This window comes from Salvelinus alpinus, chromosome 7 (assembly GCF_045679555.1).
Source record: "Salvelinus alpinus chromosome 7, SLU_Salpinus.1, whole genome shotgun sequence".
NCBI lineage: Eukaryota > Metazoa > Chordata > Actinopteri > Salmoniformes > Salmonidae > Salvelinus > Salvelinus alpinus.
This window is the reverse complement of record NC_092092.1, coordinates 44,016,079-44,031,968: the sequence shown is the minus strand read 5'-3', so window position 1 is coordinate 44,031,968 and position 15,890 is coordinate 44,016,079. Positions and strand designations below refer to the sequence as shown.

At 41.7% G+C, this 15,890-nt stretch overlaps 2 protein-coding genes across 3 annotated transcripts; one reads left to right on the top strand and one right to left on the bottom strand.

Annotated features, from left to right (window-relative positions):
• The first annotated feature begins 3,875 nt into the window (after nucleotides 1-3,875).
• On the top strand, nucleotides 3,876-8,213 carry LOC139581085 (ubiquitin-conjugating enzyme E2 A). Its single transcript, XM_071410461.1, has 7 exons — nucleotides 3,876-3,941; nucleotides 4,306-4,349; nucleotides 4,617-4,697; nucleotides 4,945-4,970; nucleotides 6,457-6,546; nucleotides 6,705-6,793; nucleotides 6,997-8,213. The coding sequence occupies exons 2-7, from the start codon at nucleotides 4,306-4,308 to the stop codon at nucleotides 7,123-7,125; spliced, it is 459 nt and encodes a 152-aa protein (XP_071266562.1). The 5' UTR covers nucleotides 3,876-3,941; the 3' UTR covers nucleotides 7,126-8,213.
• Nucleotides 8,214-9,069: 856 nt separating this feature from the next.
• On the bottom strand, nucleotides 9,070-13,949 carry LOC139581084 (NF-kappa-B-repressing factor-like). Of its 2 annotated transcripts, none has more exons than XM_071410458.1 (3): nucleotides 13,569-13,949; nucleotides 12,207-12,331; nucleotides 9,070-12,006 (listed from the first exon to the last, which is right to left on the bottom strand). In XM_071410458.1, exons 2-3 carry the CDS (start codon nucleotides 12,295-12,297, stop codon nucleotides 9,746-9,748), a joined length of 2,352 nt encoding a protein of 783 aa, XP_071266559.1. In that variant the 5' UTR covers nucleotides 12,298-12,331; nucleotides 13,569-13,949; the 3' UTR covers nucleotides 9,070-9,745. The 2 variants fall into 2 exon arrangements, with proteins under 2 accessions (XP_071266559.1, XP_071266561.1); XM_071410460.1 differs by having other exon boundaries at nucleotides 13,610-13,741.
• Between the last annotated feature and the right edge of the window lie 1,941 nt (nucleotides 13,950-15,890).

Below are 15,890 nucleotides of genomic sequence, written 5' to 3'. Positions count from 1 at the left end.
TAACGATGCTTCGTGGGTGACTGTTGTTGATGTGTGCAGAAGGTCCCTGGTTCGCGCCCGTGTCGGGGCGAGGGGACGGTTTAAAGTTATACTGTTACATATGGAGTAGCTAAAGTGGGATAGTCTTATAGGCTTTCCAATGGAGAAAAGAGATCCAGTTTACATTACAGACCCCCTGTACTTAGGTTAGGCAGGGCTCTGGTTCTTGTAGTACTGTCATCCTGTTTAAGTTACATGTATTCCAGAGTGCAATGGCACCAAACAGAACTATAGTAGGGTGAATTCTGAAAAAGTGGGACACTTTTTGCATTTTCGTCTTCTGTAACCTCTTTCGACATACAGTTGAAGTCGGAAGTTTACATACACGGAAGTTCACATACACTTAGGTTAGAGTCATTAAAACTCGTTTTTCAACCACTCCGCAAATTTCTTGTTAACAAACTATAGTTTTGGCAAGTCGGTTAGGACATCTACTTTGTGTATGACACAAGTCATTTTTCCAACAATTGTTTACAGACAGATTATTTAACTTAGAATTCACTGTATCACAATTCCAGTGGGTCAGAAGTTTACATACACTAAATTGACTGTGCCTTTAAACAGCTTGGAAAATTCCCGAAAATTATGTCATGGCTTTAGAAGCTTCTGATAGGCTAATTGACATCCATCATTTGAGTCAATTGGAGGTGTACCTGTGGATGTATTTCAAGGCCTACCTTCAAACTCAATGTCTCTTTGCTTGACATCATGGGAAAATCAAAAGAAGTCAGCCAAGACCTCAGAAAAAAAATTATAGACCTCCACAAGTCTGGTATTTTTTTTTATTTTTTTTAGCAAGTCTGACCGGGGATTCGAACGAGCGACCTTTCGGTTACTGGCCCAACACAAGCCACTGCAGCCCTCCATGATGAATTCAGATTTTTGGTGGCCCCCACCCCCATCAAAGTTGCCCATCCCTGAACTTGAAGGTTATATAAACTGCTGCTAGCATCTCTGGCACAGCATCTTGGCCATAACCCAGTAGCGTGCCGTGGGCCTGGCGCCTGGGCCTTCAGTGAGGTCCTACACAGTCCCACCCGAATTAATCCACCTGTTATTACCATCATTTAGATGCCATGGCTCTAGACACTATACATTTAGACAGAAACGCAGTATAACCAGGCGTTGCGTCACCTTGAAATTGACATTTTTTTCAGAGAATTGCAGGGGAAGAGTACAATACAGTACAGTTCAACTAATAGGCAAGAACATAGTCGAGTGCAACAGAGTTATATTAATATTCTTCTTCTATCCATTTCTGGTCCACAAACTTTGAGCTTTAAGTCCCCCAAAAAATAAATACAGTGTGTTCACTAAACAGTGCATTGTCGCACCCAAAGCAGTTTCACCGTGATGATAAAGACACATAACTATTCACTGAAAATAAAAGAAAACAAATAATTTGCAACATAGGCTATTTGCCATTTTATTTTGTTAATATATAGGCTATTTAATATTAACGAAATAAAATGCGAAACATACATACACATTTAATAAAAAATAACATGCATTGTATGCCTACTCACCAAAGACTGATTATTAGACAGTTGCGTGCGCTTAGGGGATCGTGAGAAAAATGCTGCAAGGCCATTGAGGTTGGCAAAGAAGACCTTGCATTCTTTAAGCTTTGAGGCTCCTTGAGTCAGTACTAAATTTAGTCGATGTGCATAGCAGTGAATGAATAAGGCCATCGGTGCCCTCTCCTTAACTTTAGCCTGCACCCCATTGAGTCCAGATGCCATGACTGCTGCGCCATCAAAACACTGTGCCACAACTTTATCCAGACTACATTCATTTTCCTCCAAGAAACGGAAAATAAGAGCCGCAATGTCATCAGCTCGCTTGCCGCTTGTCACATCTTCAAACCGGATAAATCGCTCCTTGACTCCCGTGTCCGTCACATAACGCAGGACGAGTGAGAGCTGTAGCTCCACTCTGGTGTCCCCAAACGTTTTCAAAAGCACCATTGCTTGTAAGTGCCCAGCCGTACTTTGGTGTCTCGTTGCTGCCTTGGTTAGACAACTCAAGTTTGCAAAGCCAGTGTGGCTCCAAACACCAAATCGATCACTTGCAAATAATAGGCATTCCCAGCAGTACAGTTTGCAGTGCTTCTCGGAGCCTGTGAGCCATTGACAGCGCTCATAGTTGAAACTTTGAAAGTGGCGAACGAACGAACCCCTTTCCCGCCTGTGACAGGCTTTGTGGCGTCGGGCGACCTCTCCTTACAATGTCTAACTTTTATTGAAAAGTTCGTCTTGAGAATGGCGTTATAATTATATCCTCGACCAAATCGATATCTTCTCCTCCTTCCGCCATTGTGGGTTCAAAAAACAGTAGAACGCGAATTAATTCGTTTATCAAATTTAGTTTCCTAGATCTGCATAGACCTGCCCATAGGACCTGCCTCTCAATATTGGTAATCCAATCAAAAGACGTGGACGCCCTACGCCTGCTAGCTGGCTCCTGTGTAACACTGGAGCCAGCCAGCAGGCGTACAATAGCCAACTCTAAAGCTGATTGGTTGACACAAAATTTTAATTTCCATTCACTTTAAGCTACAAGCGCCCGCACTGTTGATTCTGAAGGCCTGAGGGCAGATTTTAGAACCCTGGCAACACATGATGGCTGAATATGATTGGATAAAAGATCTAACGTAAAGACCAGCCCTCCAAATCTCAACCTGGGGCTGGAAGCAGTGCAACCAAGAGGAAAGCTATGAAATGAAGAGTATAACTCTTACTCTGGGGAATAATTTAATACATATTTGTGGGAAAATATATTTAAAAAAAATGTATATTCTGATGATACCTCCCTACCTCTGAGGAAGTACAGTTCCCGCTCAGCCCAGTCAAAACTGTTCGCTGCTCTGGCACCCCAATGGTGGAACAAACTCCCTCACGACGCCAGGTCAGCGGAGTCAATCACCACCTTCCGGAGACACCTGAAACCCCACCTCTTTAAGGAATACCTAGGATAGGATAAAGTAATCCTTCTAACCCCCCCCCCCCCCCCTTAAAAGAGTTAGATGCACTATTGTAAAGTGGTTGTTCCACTGGATATCATAAGGTGAATGCACCAATTTGTAAGTCGCTCTGGATAAGAGCGTCTGCTAAATGACTTAAATGTAAATGTAATGTAATGTAAATGATGATGTTTAGGCCAGCAGAGAAGGCCTTGCAGGCCCTGACGGCCCACCACTGCCATAACCTGTCACTCAGTTCACATAATAATACCCATTGGTGGATCACCAATGATTATCACCAACTGCTTTTTAGAGTAGGCTAAATTAACGTGACTGCACCCAGATTGATTTACAGTTTACAATAACTGTTACGCACATTCTAGAATTTACCGTGCACACCCATGCTAAGGTCGTCACTAGTTATCACAGCCACAAAGTCATAATTATGGTTTAACCCGACTATTTACAATTTCTCTTAAATCTGATTTTAAACCAGTGGTATTCGGGGGTCACGGAGGACCTGCAGTTGGGTCACCAATATTTTGCCAAAATAATAATAAGAATTATTGTATTTATTTTTAGGAACAAAAAATTAAGCGTAGACTGCAGAATTTTGATAAGAGATGAAAATGCAATTATTTATTGACGGTTATTTGTTGATTTAAAAATCCAAATGCACCTATTTTAAGGTTGTGTCCACAGAATTTCAGTCTGAACAAATGGGGTCCCCGCTGAAAATGTTTGAATACCACTGTTTCAAACCTACCCTTAACCACAATTTTAACCGTAACCCTGAACATAACCTTAAATTAAGACCAAAAATCAAATTTTTGTTTTCATGAAATTTTACGATATAGACAATTTTGACTTTGTGGCTGTGGTAACCCCATGCTAAACCTGACGTAATTGTTACAGGGGAACAACAAACGTGAAAGTGAAGGTAGCTACATTCAAACATACTTGACCATTGAAATTTGGAAGTTTGTTGTACAAATATTTTTTTATGTTGAATATTCACTGAATAATATACGTTATTTGTATATTTTAATTACAGATTAATTTAAACTAATCGAAGACAGGCAACACTCACTATGCCCTCGTATTCACCCCCCTTTCGCGGCTTAGTGCCTAGCCCAGATCATGTCCTACTAACGCACTCCTAGCGAGAAACAAACATATTTGGCTAGCTAGCTAAAGATTGCGGAACCCTATCTTTGGAAATATAAAAATTACTGTGAAATTCGTTTGTTTTAAAACGTGTAACTTCTAACCGTATCCACACCTCTTTTTTTCAACTGAATAAGATGTCAACTCCAGCAAGACGGCGTTTAATGAGAGACTTTAAACGGTAACGTTAGTTAGGGCTAGGTGAATCTGTTAAGCTAGCTAGCTCACTTCACAGCTACCTGGCTAAATGTTAACTTTTATCTTATCTGCTACTTAAGTTACTAGCTAATACTTGGATTGTTAACATAAAGATTACAGTTTAACGTTGATCGTTTCAAGTTATAGCGAACGTTAGCTAGCCGTGCCAGTTAGCTTTAACGTTAGCCTATTTAATTAGCTAGCTAACTGCTAACTAATGCTAACCATCGAAAATAAACGTATTTCTCAGGCTTCAAGAGGACCCTCCTGCTGGAGTTAGTGGAGCCCCTTCTGAAAACAATATCATGGTGTGGAATGCCGTTATTTTTGGGTAAGTGACTGGACTTTAAAAGTAAGTTAGTAGCTAAGTAGCTAGAATAAGTAGAGTTGTGTAGTACAGAAACGCCGGTACCCGCACATCAATGTGTATCAAAAGTAGAGTATTATTAGCTATGAACTTTCTGTTAATTTTCAAGCAATTAACTTATAGTACAGCTCTTAGCCAAAGCATTTAAAGTTATCAAGCTAGTTGACACAGGTGATTAGTTGTATTGAAATTGTTTTCTCTCTTCCCCCAGCCCAGAGGGAACCCCTTTTGAAGATGGTAAGTGATTTAGCTAACTTTAGCTAGCTGTGTTGACTTTCTGTAGTTGCTACATTATGGTGTATAATGTTTGATAACTCAAATAGAAGTGATCAGTAATCAATCAATCAATTTTTATTTTTTTATTTTTTTTATTTTTATTTTATATAGCCCTTCGTACATCAACTAATATCTCGAAGTGCTGTACAGACACCCAGCCTAAAACCCCAAACAGCTAGTAATGCAGGTGTAGAAGCACGGTGGCTAGGAAAAACTCCCTAGAAAGGCCAAAACCTAGGAAGAAACCTAGAGAGGAACCAGGCTATGAGGGGTGGCCAGTCCTCTTCTGGCTGTGCCGGGTGGAGATTATAACAGAACTATGCCAATCAGTACCATGATAATGGCTAATTAATTGGGAGGGACCTGCTAGTTGGAACAGTACATTTTAGACCAGGTGGTGTCTTATCGGAAAGTACAGCAATCCAGCTGAATGAGCTTCTTTCACCTGTTGCATGGTTGAGCTGAGATTACTGCCTGCCAGCAAGTGAATGACGCCTGTGAATGGGTTTTTGGGTCAAACCCAGGGGATTGTATCTGTTTATGACATGTCCGTCAGTGAATATGCCTTATCAGACCCTAGCTCTCAAACTCTAGGTGGCATTCTGCCATCTCACTACAGTTCTCAGCCATTAGATTTGCCCACGACTGCCTCGTGAACTAGATTCCCTACACTGTTTTAACGTTTAGAAAAGTCAGTAATAATTTCTTGTAATACGGCTTTCGAAACATATGGCCCTTGTCTTTCATCAGCGAGAAAGAATGCTTAAAATAAAAAAAGCTACACTTAGCAGTTTAGCACAGATCCATACAGCTATGTGTGCCTCCATCTGACAAAACTACACTTTCCGAGTTACACTTACACACAGGTGTTCAGCGCATGCTAGATTGCTAATTAGCACAGGTGGTCGTCTCTTGTCTGCCATTTGTTTTCCGTAAAAAAAGCGCTGTAACATGGAGATATGTCTGTGTGGGAACACTAACCCTAACCCATATCGAGGTGTGTAGGGTCCTTATACTTCCAAAACCGCGATGCGTGTTAATGTTGTGATCGAGCGTCAGGGATCTTAACAAAACTGCCCCCTACAGAACACCCCATCGTCTAATGACTTATGTGTGATCAAGGGCTAATCAGGGCCACCACTCTGTTCTAGTGAATGTCTGTGATTGAGTTGCAGTTATGTACATTAGTATTTTTTCTCTGTATACTAGATAATGTTCTCTGGTATTGGAATAGCTGCAAAAATGTATTGGCCAAATGCAGTATGCTTATGCTATTTGGTTGCTCAAAACATTTGGCAGCAAGAACAACTTTGAATTTAAGCCATTTTTTTTAGCTTGGTCCCATATCTGTTTGTGCTCTTGCCAATACCAACTCCATTGTTGTCATTGTCAAGCTAACCAGTTAACCTTGTGTGATGTGCCCACTTTATAAATTCTCTCATTTCAGGAACTTTCAAACTCACAATAGAATTCACAGAGGAATACCCTAACAAGCCTCCAACAGTGCGTTTTGTCTCCAAAATGTTTCATCCAAACGGTACGTTTTTCTTTTCTGGATAGGAGGTGGGAATGGCATTTTAGAAACATGCTTATTGCTTACAGGATCCTTTTATAATGGAACAGCTGAATCTTTGTCAACAAGTCAATCCACCAGTCCTTGTTATGAAGAGTAAATGTATGTTTTGTATTGTGCAGTCTATGCAGATGGTAGTATATGCTTGGACATTCTTCAGAACCGCTGGAGTCCGACATATGATGTTTCTTCAATCCTAACTTCAATACAGGTAAACTCAACATTCTCCAAAGGTTTTCAGCGGGAAATACTCATAAATCGCTGGATTCTTGCATCGTAAAGATCTTTTGATGTACTTTAATTAGTCCTCAAATATCGGTGTTGTCTGATTCAATGTTAGGAACAATTTCTTTAAAAAATAAAGTAAAAAGGAATACTGTTGTTATTGAAAAGTGTCTTATTGCATTGTCCTAGTCTTTACTGGATGAGCCGAATCCGAACAGCCCAGCCAACAGCCAGGCAGCTCAGCTGTACCAGGAGAACAAGCGGGAGTATGAGAAGAGGGTGTCTGCCATCGTGGAACAGAGTTGGCGTGATTGTTGACCCCCTCACCATTCACAAAGAATGAACAATATCCAGCCTCAAGTCAAAACGAAAACACAGAAGACAAATATCTCATAAAGGAAATGAAATGCACATCATGGTTTGCATCTTTCTCCGCATTATGTGTGTCTGTAGTGAGGTTTGTATGTTGTGGTATCACTTCATGCAGAATGCTCCTCCTGGACAAGAGCACATCTTCATTAAAGTAAATGTACGTTGTTATATCTGGGTTACTTACAATGTAATTTACCCCCATATTTTTATCTTGAGGCAAAAAGGTATGTTCATTTGGAGTTACTTTTGTATCTTGTCATTTTAGTGGTTTTAAGTCCTCTACAGTGTGATTTGCTGTGTGGATCAACATTTTTATCTTATTTTCTATTCTTTGAATGTTTTGTTTCTAGCTTCTCTCGCCCATTTGCCTTTTTGAAGCTTTAGGATGATATTAGCTAAGAAACAATTTGATGAACACCTGTCATGGACTTCTATTCCCAACCAATGTCAATCTCAATATCCTATCCTTTTTTTCATGCACAAACCGTGTTCTTGTTGGGGCTTTGTGCCAAATGGCGCTTTCATCAATGAATGATATACATCAGGAATCAAGTGTTTCAGAAAGGGACGTACTTGGTGCACTTTCAAAAGTCCTGTAACTGTATGTTTCAACAACAAAAAAACGAAGTAACTATGTTTCCATGCACAGTTTTATGCAAGTTAAGTAATGTCGTGTGTGTGTATATAAAAATCACGACAGCTGTGATAGAAAAAGGATGTTTCGGTGTAATTTTATAAATGCCAGATAATTTGTTCGTTTGACACGGTGGGATCTTTTTGTGTCGGTAAAATGAATTATGTGGGAAATGGCAGTGGAAATGCCTTTATGCGTAAATATTGATATAACCATAATATCAAAGTACATTTGGAGTCGTCGGTGATATGGTGTGTGTGATCTTCCCACTACAACTCGGTTTATGCAGTTTATTAGGCTGCAGTTGAAATAAGTTCTGATTAACTTCACAGGGGGTGAAAGTGCATGTGATGAGCTTAATGCTGCTTTCCAATAAATATCGAGGGTCTTATTCTGGTGACATGATGATCGATGCTTGACTGCCATTTGACAAAAATATTCTTGATCTCGTCCATAATAATCTCATGTAGACTGGACCAGGGTTTCCCAAATTTGGTTTTGGGGCTCCCCCTGGGTGCACATTTGAGTTTTTTGCCCTAGCAATACACAGCTGATTCAAATAAACAACTCATCAAGCTTTGATTATCTGAATCACGCTTTTCCGACTGGCAGACGAATCTGGGTTTGGCAGATGCCAGGAGAATGCTACCTGCCCCAATGCATAGTGCCAACTGTAAAGTTTGGTGGATGAGGAACAATGGTCTGGGGCCGTTTTTCATGGTTCGGGCTAGGACCCTTACTTCCAGTGAAGGGAAATATTAACACTACAGCATACAATGACATTCTAGATGATTCTGTGCTTCCAACTTTGTGGCAACAGTTTGGGGAAGACCCTTTCCTGTTTCAGCATGACAATGCCCACGTGCACAAAGCCAGGTCCATACAGAAAGAGGTTTAGGGTTAACCCTAACCCATACAGAAACAGGTGGACCAAATCCAAATTAATGCCGTGATTTTAGAATGAGATGTTCGACGAGGTGTCCACATACTTTTGGTCATTTAGTGTATCTGTGAGCTATCTGCTCGGCGATTCAATCTTGCAACCTTCTACTAGTCCAACGCTCTAACCACTAGTGGTGGAGGTAAAACCTTTACAATATTGCTACAAACTTACAGACCTGCAACATTGAACAGAACTGGAATATAGTAATTGTTCATAGGAGTGTTAATATAAAAATAAATGTTCCAATGCATTTTGATAAATATATTTGTAAAATCACATCAGTCAACTCACAAGTATTGAAGTCCAGACAGTAGACAATTATAAGACTTAATTTATTGATCGTTGTTACAGCTGTGAAAACAAGCAGACAAGTTAACTATTCACTTAAGACGTATACATTTGACATTTCAAAGGGATCACAGCCTGCGCTTTTACCATGTGACAAAGATCATATTACAAGTCTTGGAGGAAGCTTTTATTTTTCAATTATCTAACGATCCAAGGGGGGAAAATAACATAGAAAGTATTATGTCAGGGATGTGTCAATGTCAGCATATAGTTACAGATGTCACTTGATGTGATGCCATATACATTTTTACTAATGAAACGTGTAGGTAAAATGGTGGGCATTCTGCTGGTTTAGGCTATTTCTGTAGCCATGAAAAACGTTTGCTAAAATGTTTTGAACCTTTTTGTCAAGATACATAACTCTAATCAACTGTTACTGCACAAATCACTAGAATATTGTGCAAATGTGAAGCTGACAGAAGACCAAATTGTAGAATGACAAGAAGCGTCAAAACAATGCCAGAAAATATGCAATTGTAGGAAATGGAATGCAGAAAACACTGAAGTATTTCCCCCAAAAGACCAGCCTAGAAGATTGAAACATCCCCAATAAAAGTACAACCTTTGCCCAGATCAGGCACACCTGTTTTTGTTCTGAAGTATCAGTCATCGGTAGTTTGTTGGAGCTATACTACATCCAGTCAGTGTGAGGCCTGAGGTTTCACCAGCTCGTAGCGTCCCACCTGCCCTTCCTGCAGGAGCTGGCCAATGAGCTGGTCTTTGTGCACTTTGCGACTGACGATGAGGAAGCGCAGCCTGCCCTGGCCATATGACTTACTCCGCAGGCCATACTTCTGGGATATCTGGTGGATCTGCTTGCGTTCATCATTGTTGAGTTCAGTGGAGAAGCGCAGGTCGTCCTGGCGGTCTGAACTGGCATAGTTACGGATGATGTCCTCGATGTTCCGTTTGGTGAGCTGATTCCCAGACTTGTCCATGTCCATACCCAGTCCTTCTCTGGAGAACTGCTCTTTAACCTTTATGGGTTCAGAGATGCCCTCCCCTTCCCGGCCCAATCCGCCACCCTTCCAGCCCATCTTGCGGAGTAGCTGATTCCCAATGTTATCCTCCTTGATCTCCTGTCTCGAGGCCTCCTCACCAGAGCGCGTCAGAATCTGGTGGCGAGAGAGGGCGTCAGCATTACCGTCCTTCCTGAGGTTAGATTTAACCACAGCCTGTGTCTGCCTGAGTGTGGCCAGTGCTTCCTCTGCTGCAATGTGCTTCACCGTTTTCTTGGGTCCGATGCCTGACGCTACATACTGACCCTCCAGGTATACCTCACACCTCCAGCGGTGATCTGGTAGCACTGTAAACTTATAATCGGCAGCTACCTTGTTGAACTGGGCAGTGTCATTAATGATGCAGATGGCATTGTCTGAGTTCTCTAGGATGACCAGCTCACTCAAGTGTTTCTTCCTACCACCCTGGTGACCGAAACGGCCACCCGATGGGTCAGAGGGATTGTTCCCTCGGGAGAACTGCTGTGGTTGTTGTTGCTGCCGGGCTGCCTGGTTCATGCGCAGTTTCCTCACTGCCTCTTCAGCTGCTGTATGTTTAGAAGTCTTCTTACTTCCCTTGGCCTGTGCCACCAGCTCGTCCTGCAGGTACACGCTACATTGCCATGCACTGCTGTTGGGAACCACATCGAACTTGTAGTCAATCTTCATGCGGTTGAAGGCGGCAGAGTTGTTAAGAATGCAGATGGCATCATGAGCGTTGTCAACAATGACAAAATCGGTCCAGTGCTTGCGTTTGTCAGGCTCGTATTGCCCCTTGGAGCTAGGCGTCGGCTTATCCTCTGGATTACGCAGTGCTGGTAGAAAAGCAGGGGTAGGGCAGTTAATCTGGCAGACCACAATATCATTGACCAAGGAGTGTTTGAATTTGCGCTGCACTACACGGACCTCCACCTGTTTAAAGAAAAGCTTAATAGCCTGCTCAGATGCACGGTCCCTTGCCCCGTTTTTGCTTCCAGAGTATCCAGTAGCAAGGTAAACACACTGGCATCTCAGCTCACAGGCATAGCCATCAGTTGGTACTTTCCTGTTCTTGGGTAGGTCTGCTGGAGGGATATCTTTGAGGTTGACATAGATGTACTCTGGGTTGGTCTTACAGGCCTGGATGCTACGGCTTAGCATGAAATTGTAGTTTGGAGATTCAGCGCCACACATAAACGCGGGGTCTCTTAAAGTGACAGCTATGGCAGATGCCACACTATTGATCAGCCTCTGCTTTTCATCCAGTACGGCTTGAGATATGGGGATGGGTTGTGAAGAAGACCCTGAAACCGAGGAGGGGCTACTCCTCCCTGGGCTACTGTAGACTCTGCTGAATGGCCTGCTAGATGGTCTGTCCTGATTCCCTCTGTCCTGATGCCCGAAGCCAAGGCCTTGGCGTCCTGAATCCCCCCAGCACCCTGACCGACTGCCTCCTCCATATCCATCAAACCTAGGGGCCTGAGAGTATGAGTCCGGCTGCCTAGTGCTATGGGCTTCATATCTGTCTGAGTAGTCCTGCTGCACTTTAGTCATATAATTTGAAGTGGATCCTCGGCTCCCATAACCTAAACCACTTGTGCTAACTGGGGGTATGTCTCGATCTCTCTCTCTATCACTTTGTCCATCTCTGTCCCTCCAAGAGTCAGAAGAAGAACCGTATGATGAAACTCTGTCGAATGCTGGTCTAGCTGCAGAGGAGCCCTGAGCTCGGTTGTTGCCATAAAAGGGACGGTCAGAGTCCCGCTGTCTCAAACTGTTCACCTCACTCCTCCGGCGCTGCTTGTCATTCTCCTTCTCATCATTACCAGACCCGCCACTGCTGCCACCACTAACAAAGTGCACAGGCTCAAACAGCGGTCTGGAACAAAATTTGGACACCGGCATCTTCCTCATTGGCTCTTCTCCTAACATTAAAGAACAAATCAGAGAATCAATCAATGACAAGTATATCACAATAATATAACAATAAAAAAAGGATATAGTATACATTATGTTGAGTTAAGTTATTTGCCACCTTCCAGTAGATAAGCAAAATACTTCAACAACATCCAAAATTAGTTAAGATGTGGCAAGGAGTTTAATCTGAAGAACCAAAATCACTCACTGCCATCTGATGAATTGGGTCTCTTTTTTGCTTCAGCACTTGGAACTAGGTCGAAGGAGTGCATTTCGCCAATGTCAATCCCTTCAGCCATATCCAGCACCTCTCTCCTCAGATCAGGTCCATTCCTTAAAAGAAAACAGAGCTGTATTAGGTAAACAAGCTAAATGTGTATTTCCATGCTAGCACAGTAACATACTGACACTTTATTACCGGAAATAATCTATTCGGGAGAGAACTTGTGTTGTTATACTTCCCACATCAAATTGAGGACTAAAAACTAATCTGTAGGCAAGGTAGATGCCCATTTCATTATCCAGTTGACAGGATAGGCTTTGTTGTTGGAAGATGGCACCAACATAACTAGTGATAGCTAACAAACTCAGTTCACAGACTGCAGTCACAGATTATCCATTATATTGACCAGATACTCAAGCGGCCGCTCTAAAAACGATAATAAATGTCTTAAAAAATGGAAGGCAGTCGGTTGGAGGCAAGATCAGGTGGGACCATTCTAGCCAATGAGAGGGCAGAGACGCGGGTGAACGACAGGAACAACTCCCATATAGTGTTTATTTTCTTTCAAAGTTACCGGGATGTCACCTGTCCTACTTATATCAGTAGTCGTAACAATATATGCATTACGAAACTTCTATTCGATCAAATAAGCCTAATGTAGCAAATAAACCATTACATTTTTTGTTGACCACATTCGACACTCATTGAACTCCAAAGAAAAGCTCCTCGATTGGTGAGCAGAAAAAAACAAAACGCCCCCTGCTGGAGAAGACAGGTTTTGGGCCCAGTTATGCCTCTCGCTTCGCCTCTTCCTCTGCGCAAAAACTATTACCAGCTGCCAGCATGGCCACTATCGCTAAGAATTGTGGGGCTCAGTGATAGATCAATAAGAATAGGCTGACTGATGCTTCAGTCAAAACCGTCCATTAATGTGGAAACTGCAATTATTTATGCTAACATTGGCAACATTTCTGTTTAATTATGAATCAATTTCGTGCACAATTTATTTTAAAAAATGTCTACGAAGTATACCGATTTAGCATGCACACAACTAGCACAACAGCTAACGTTACCTAGCTAACTACGTTATCATTGAATTCAAATAATTCAAGCATGATTTGCTCATTTTAGTTATGATTTAATCTGTAGACAATTATCTGACTAAAAGTAAACCACATGTTATCTGGCGAAACAAGTGACGCAGTAAACGAGCAAAAATGGCTAACGGTAGCTAGTTAGCTCATTGAAAAAAGATTGATGCATCATCTTGCACGGAAATGTGATATGAAGCACGAGACAGATTGTCGAATTGATTTTAGCTCAAATTAATATTTGAGCTACTCTGACCTCTATGCGAAGTTCCAAGTCCAACGTCTCTTTGTTTGTACCTTTGATGTCAGTTTTTCAATAACAGTTAGCTGGCTAGCAAGTTCAATGCGTATTGAATGTCCGTAGCTAACTAACAGCTTCGGCAAAGGCTTCGGTCATCACCATAACATCCGGGGGGGTGGGGGTCATCGCTGTCAGCGAGCTAGCTGATTAGACTCGAATGCTGCATTGGTAGCTATATTGAGACTGGTCGTTATGTGGCATTCAGAAATGTGTAGAGCAATTGCAGAATTTCCCTGTGAATTTACAGTAGCTACTCGCATCAACCTCCCATAATAACCCTAATTTTTTTGTCCCTCTGAAATCGTGGCGTCAGTTTCCGCATGCAACCACGGAGCTGGTAGCAGACAGGCAGAATAACTAAATATATTGCAGGTGGTCGACATGTAGCAGACAGGCAGAGGAACTAAATATATTGGAGGTGGTCGACATGTAGCAGACAGGCTGAGGAACTAAATATATTGCAGGTGGTCGACATGTAGCAGACAGGCAGAGGAACTAAATATATTGCAGGTGGTCGACTGTATTATCTTATGTAGCAGAGGAACTAAAAATATTGGAGGTGGTCGACTTTATTATCTTACGTAATGTGTATTAGGTATATATATATACACTACCGTCACAAGTTTTAGAACAGCTATTCATTCAAGTGTTTTTCTTTATTTTTTTACTATTTTCTACATTGTAGAATAATAGTTTAGACATAAACTACGAAATAACACATATGGAATCATGTAGTAACCAAAAAAGTGTTGAAACAAATAAAAATATATTTTATATTTGAGATTCTTCAAATAGCCACCCTTTGCACACTCTTGGCATTCTCTCAACCAGCTTCATGAGGTAGTCACCTGGAATGCGTTTCAATTAATAGGTGTGCCTTCTTAAAAATTAATTAGCGCTATGATGAAACTGGCACTCATGAGGACCGCCACAGGAATGGAAGACCCAGAGTTACCTCTGCTGCAGAGGATAAGTTCATTAGAGTTACCAGCCTCAGAAATTGCAGCCCAAATAAATGCATCACAGAGTTCAAGTAACAGACACATCTCAACATCAACTGTTCAGGGGAGACTGTGAATCAGGCCTTCATGGTCGAATTGCTGTAAAGAAAGCACTAAAGGACACCAATAAGAAGAAGAGACTTGCTTGGGCCAAGAAACACGAGCAATGGACATTAGACCAGTGGAAATTTGTCCAAATTGGAGATTATTGGTTCCAACCGTCGTGTCTTTGTGAGACGCTGTGTGGTTGAACGGATGATCTCCGCATGTGTATTTCCCACCGTAAAGCATGGAGGAGGAGGTGTTATGGTGTGGGGGTGCTTTGTTGGTGACACTGTCTACGATTTATTTAGAATTCAACGCACACTTAACCAGCATGGCTACCACAGCATTCTGGAGCAATACGCAATCCCATCTGGTTTGGGCTTAGTGGGACTATCATATGTTTTTTAAAAGGACAATGACCCAACACACACCTCCATGCTATGTATGGGCTATTTGACCAAGAAGGAGAGCGACGGAGTGCTGCATCAGATGACCTGGCCTCTACAATCACCCAACCTCAACCCAATTGAGATGGTTTGGGATGAGTTGGACTGCAGAGTGAAGGAAAAGCAGCCAACAAGTGCTCAGCATATGTGGGAACTCCTTCAAGACTGTTGGAAAAGCATTCCAGGTGAAGCTGTTTGAGAAAATGCCAAGAGTGTGCAAAACTGTCACCAAGGCAAAGGGTGGCTACTTTGAAGAATCTAAAATATAAATATACACTTTTTTGGTTACTACATGATTCCATATGTGTTATTTCATAGTTTCGATGTCTTCACTATTATTCTACAATGTAGAAAATAGTAAAAAAGAAAGAAAAACTCTTGAATGAGTATGTGTTCTAAAACTTTTGACCGGTAGTGTATATATACATACAGTACCAGTCAAAAGTAACACATATAGAATCATCTAGTTACCAAAAAAGGGTTAAACTAATCAAATATATTTTATATTGGAGATTCTTCAAAGTAGCCACCCTTTGCCTTGATGACAGATTTGCACTTTACATCCCTGTTAGTGAGCATTTCTTTGTCAAAATAATCCATCCACCTGACAGGTGGCATATCAAGAAGCAGATTAAATAGCGTGATCATAAAAAAATTTCACCTTATGCTGGGGACAATGTAAGGCCACTAAAATGTGCAGTTTTGTTACACAACACAATGTCGAATGTCCACCAGAGCTGTTGCCAGAGAATTTAATGTTAATTTCTTTACCATAAACCGCTGCC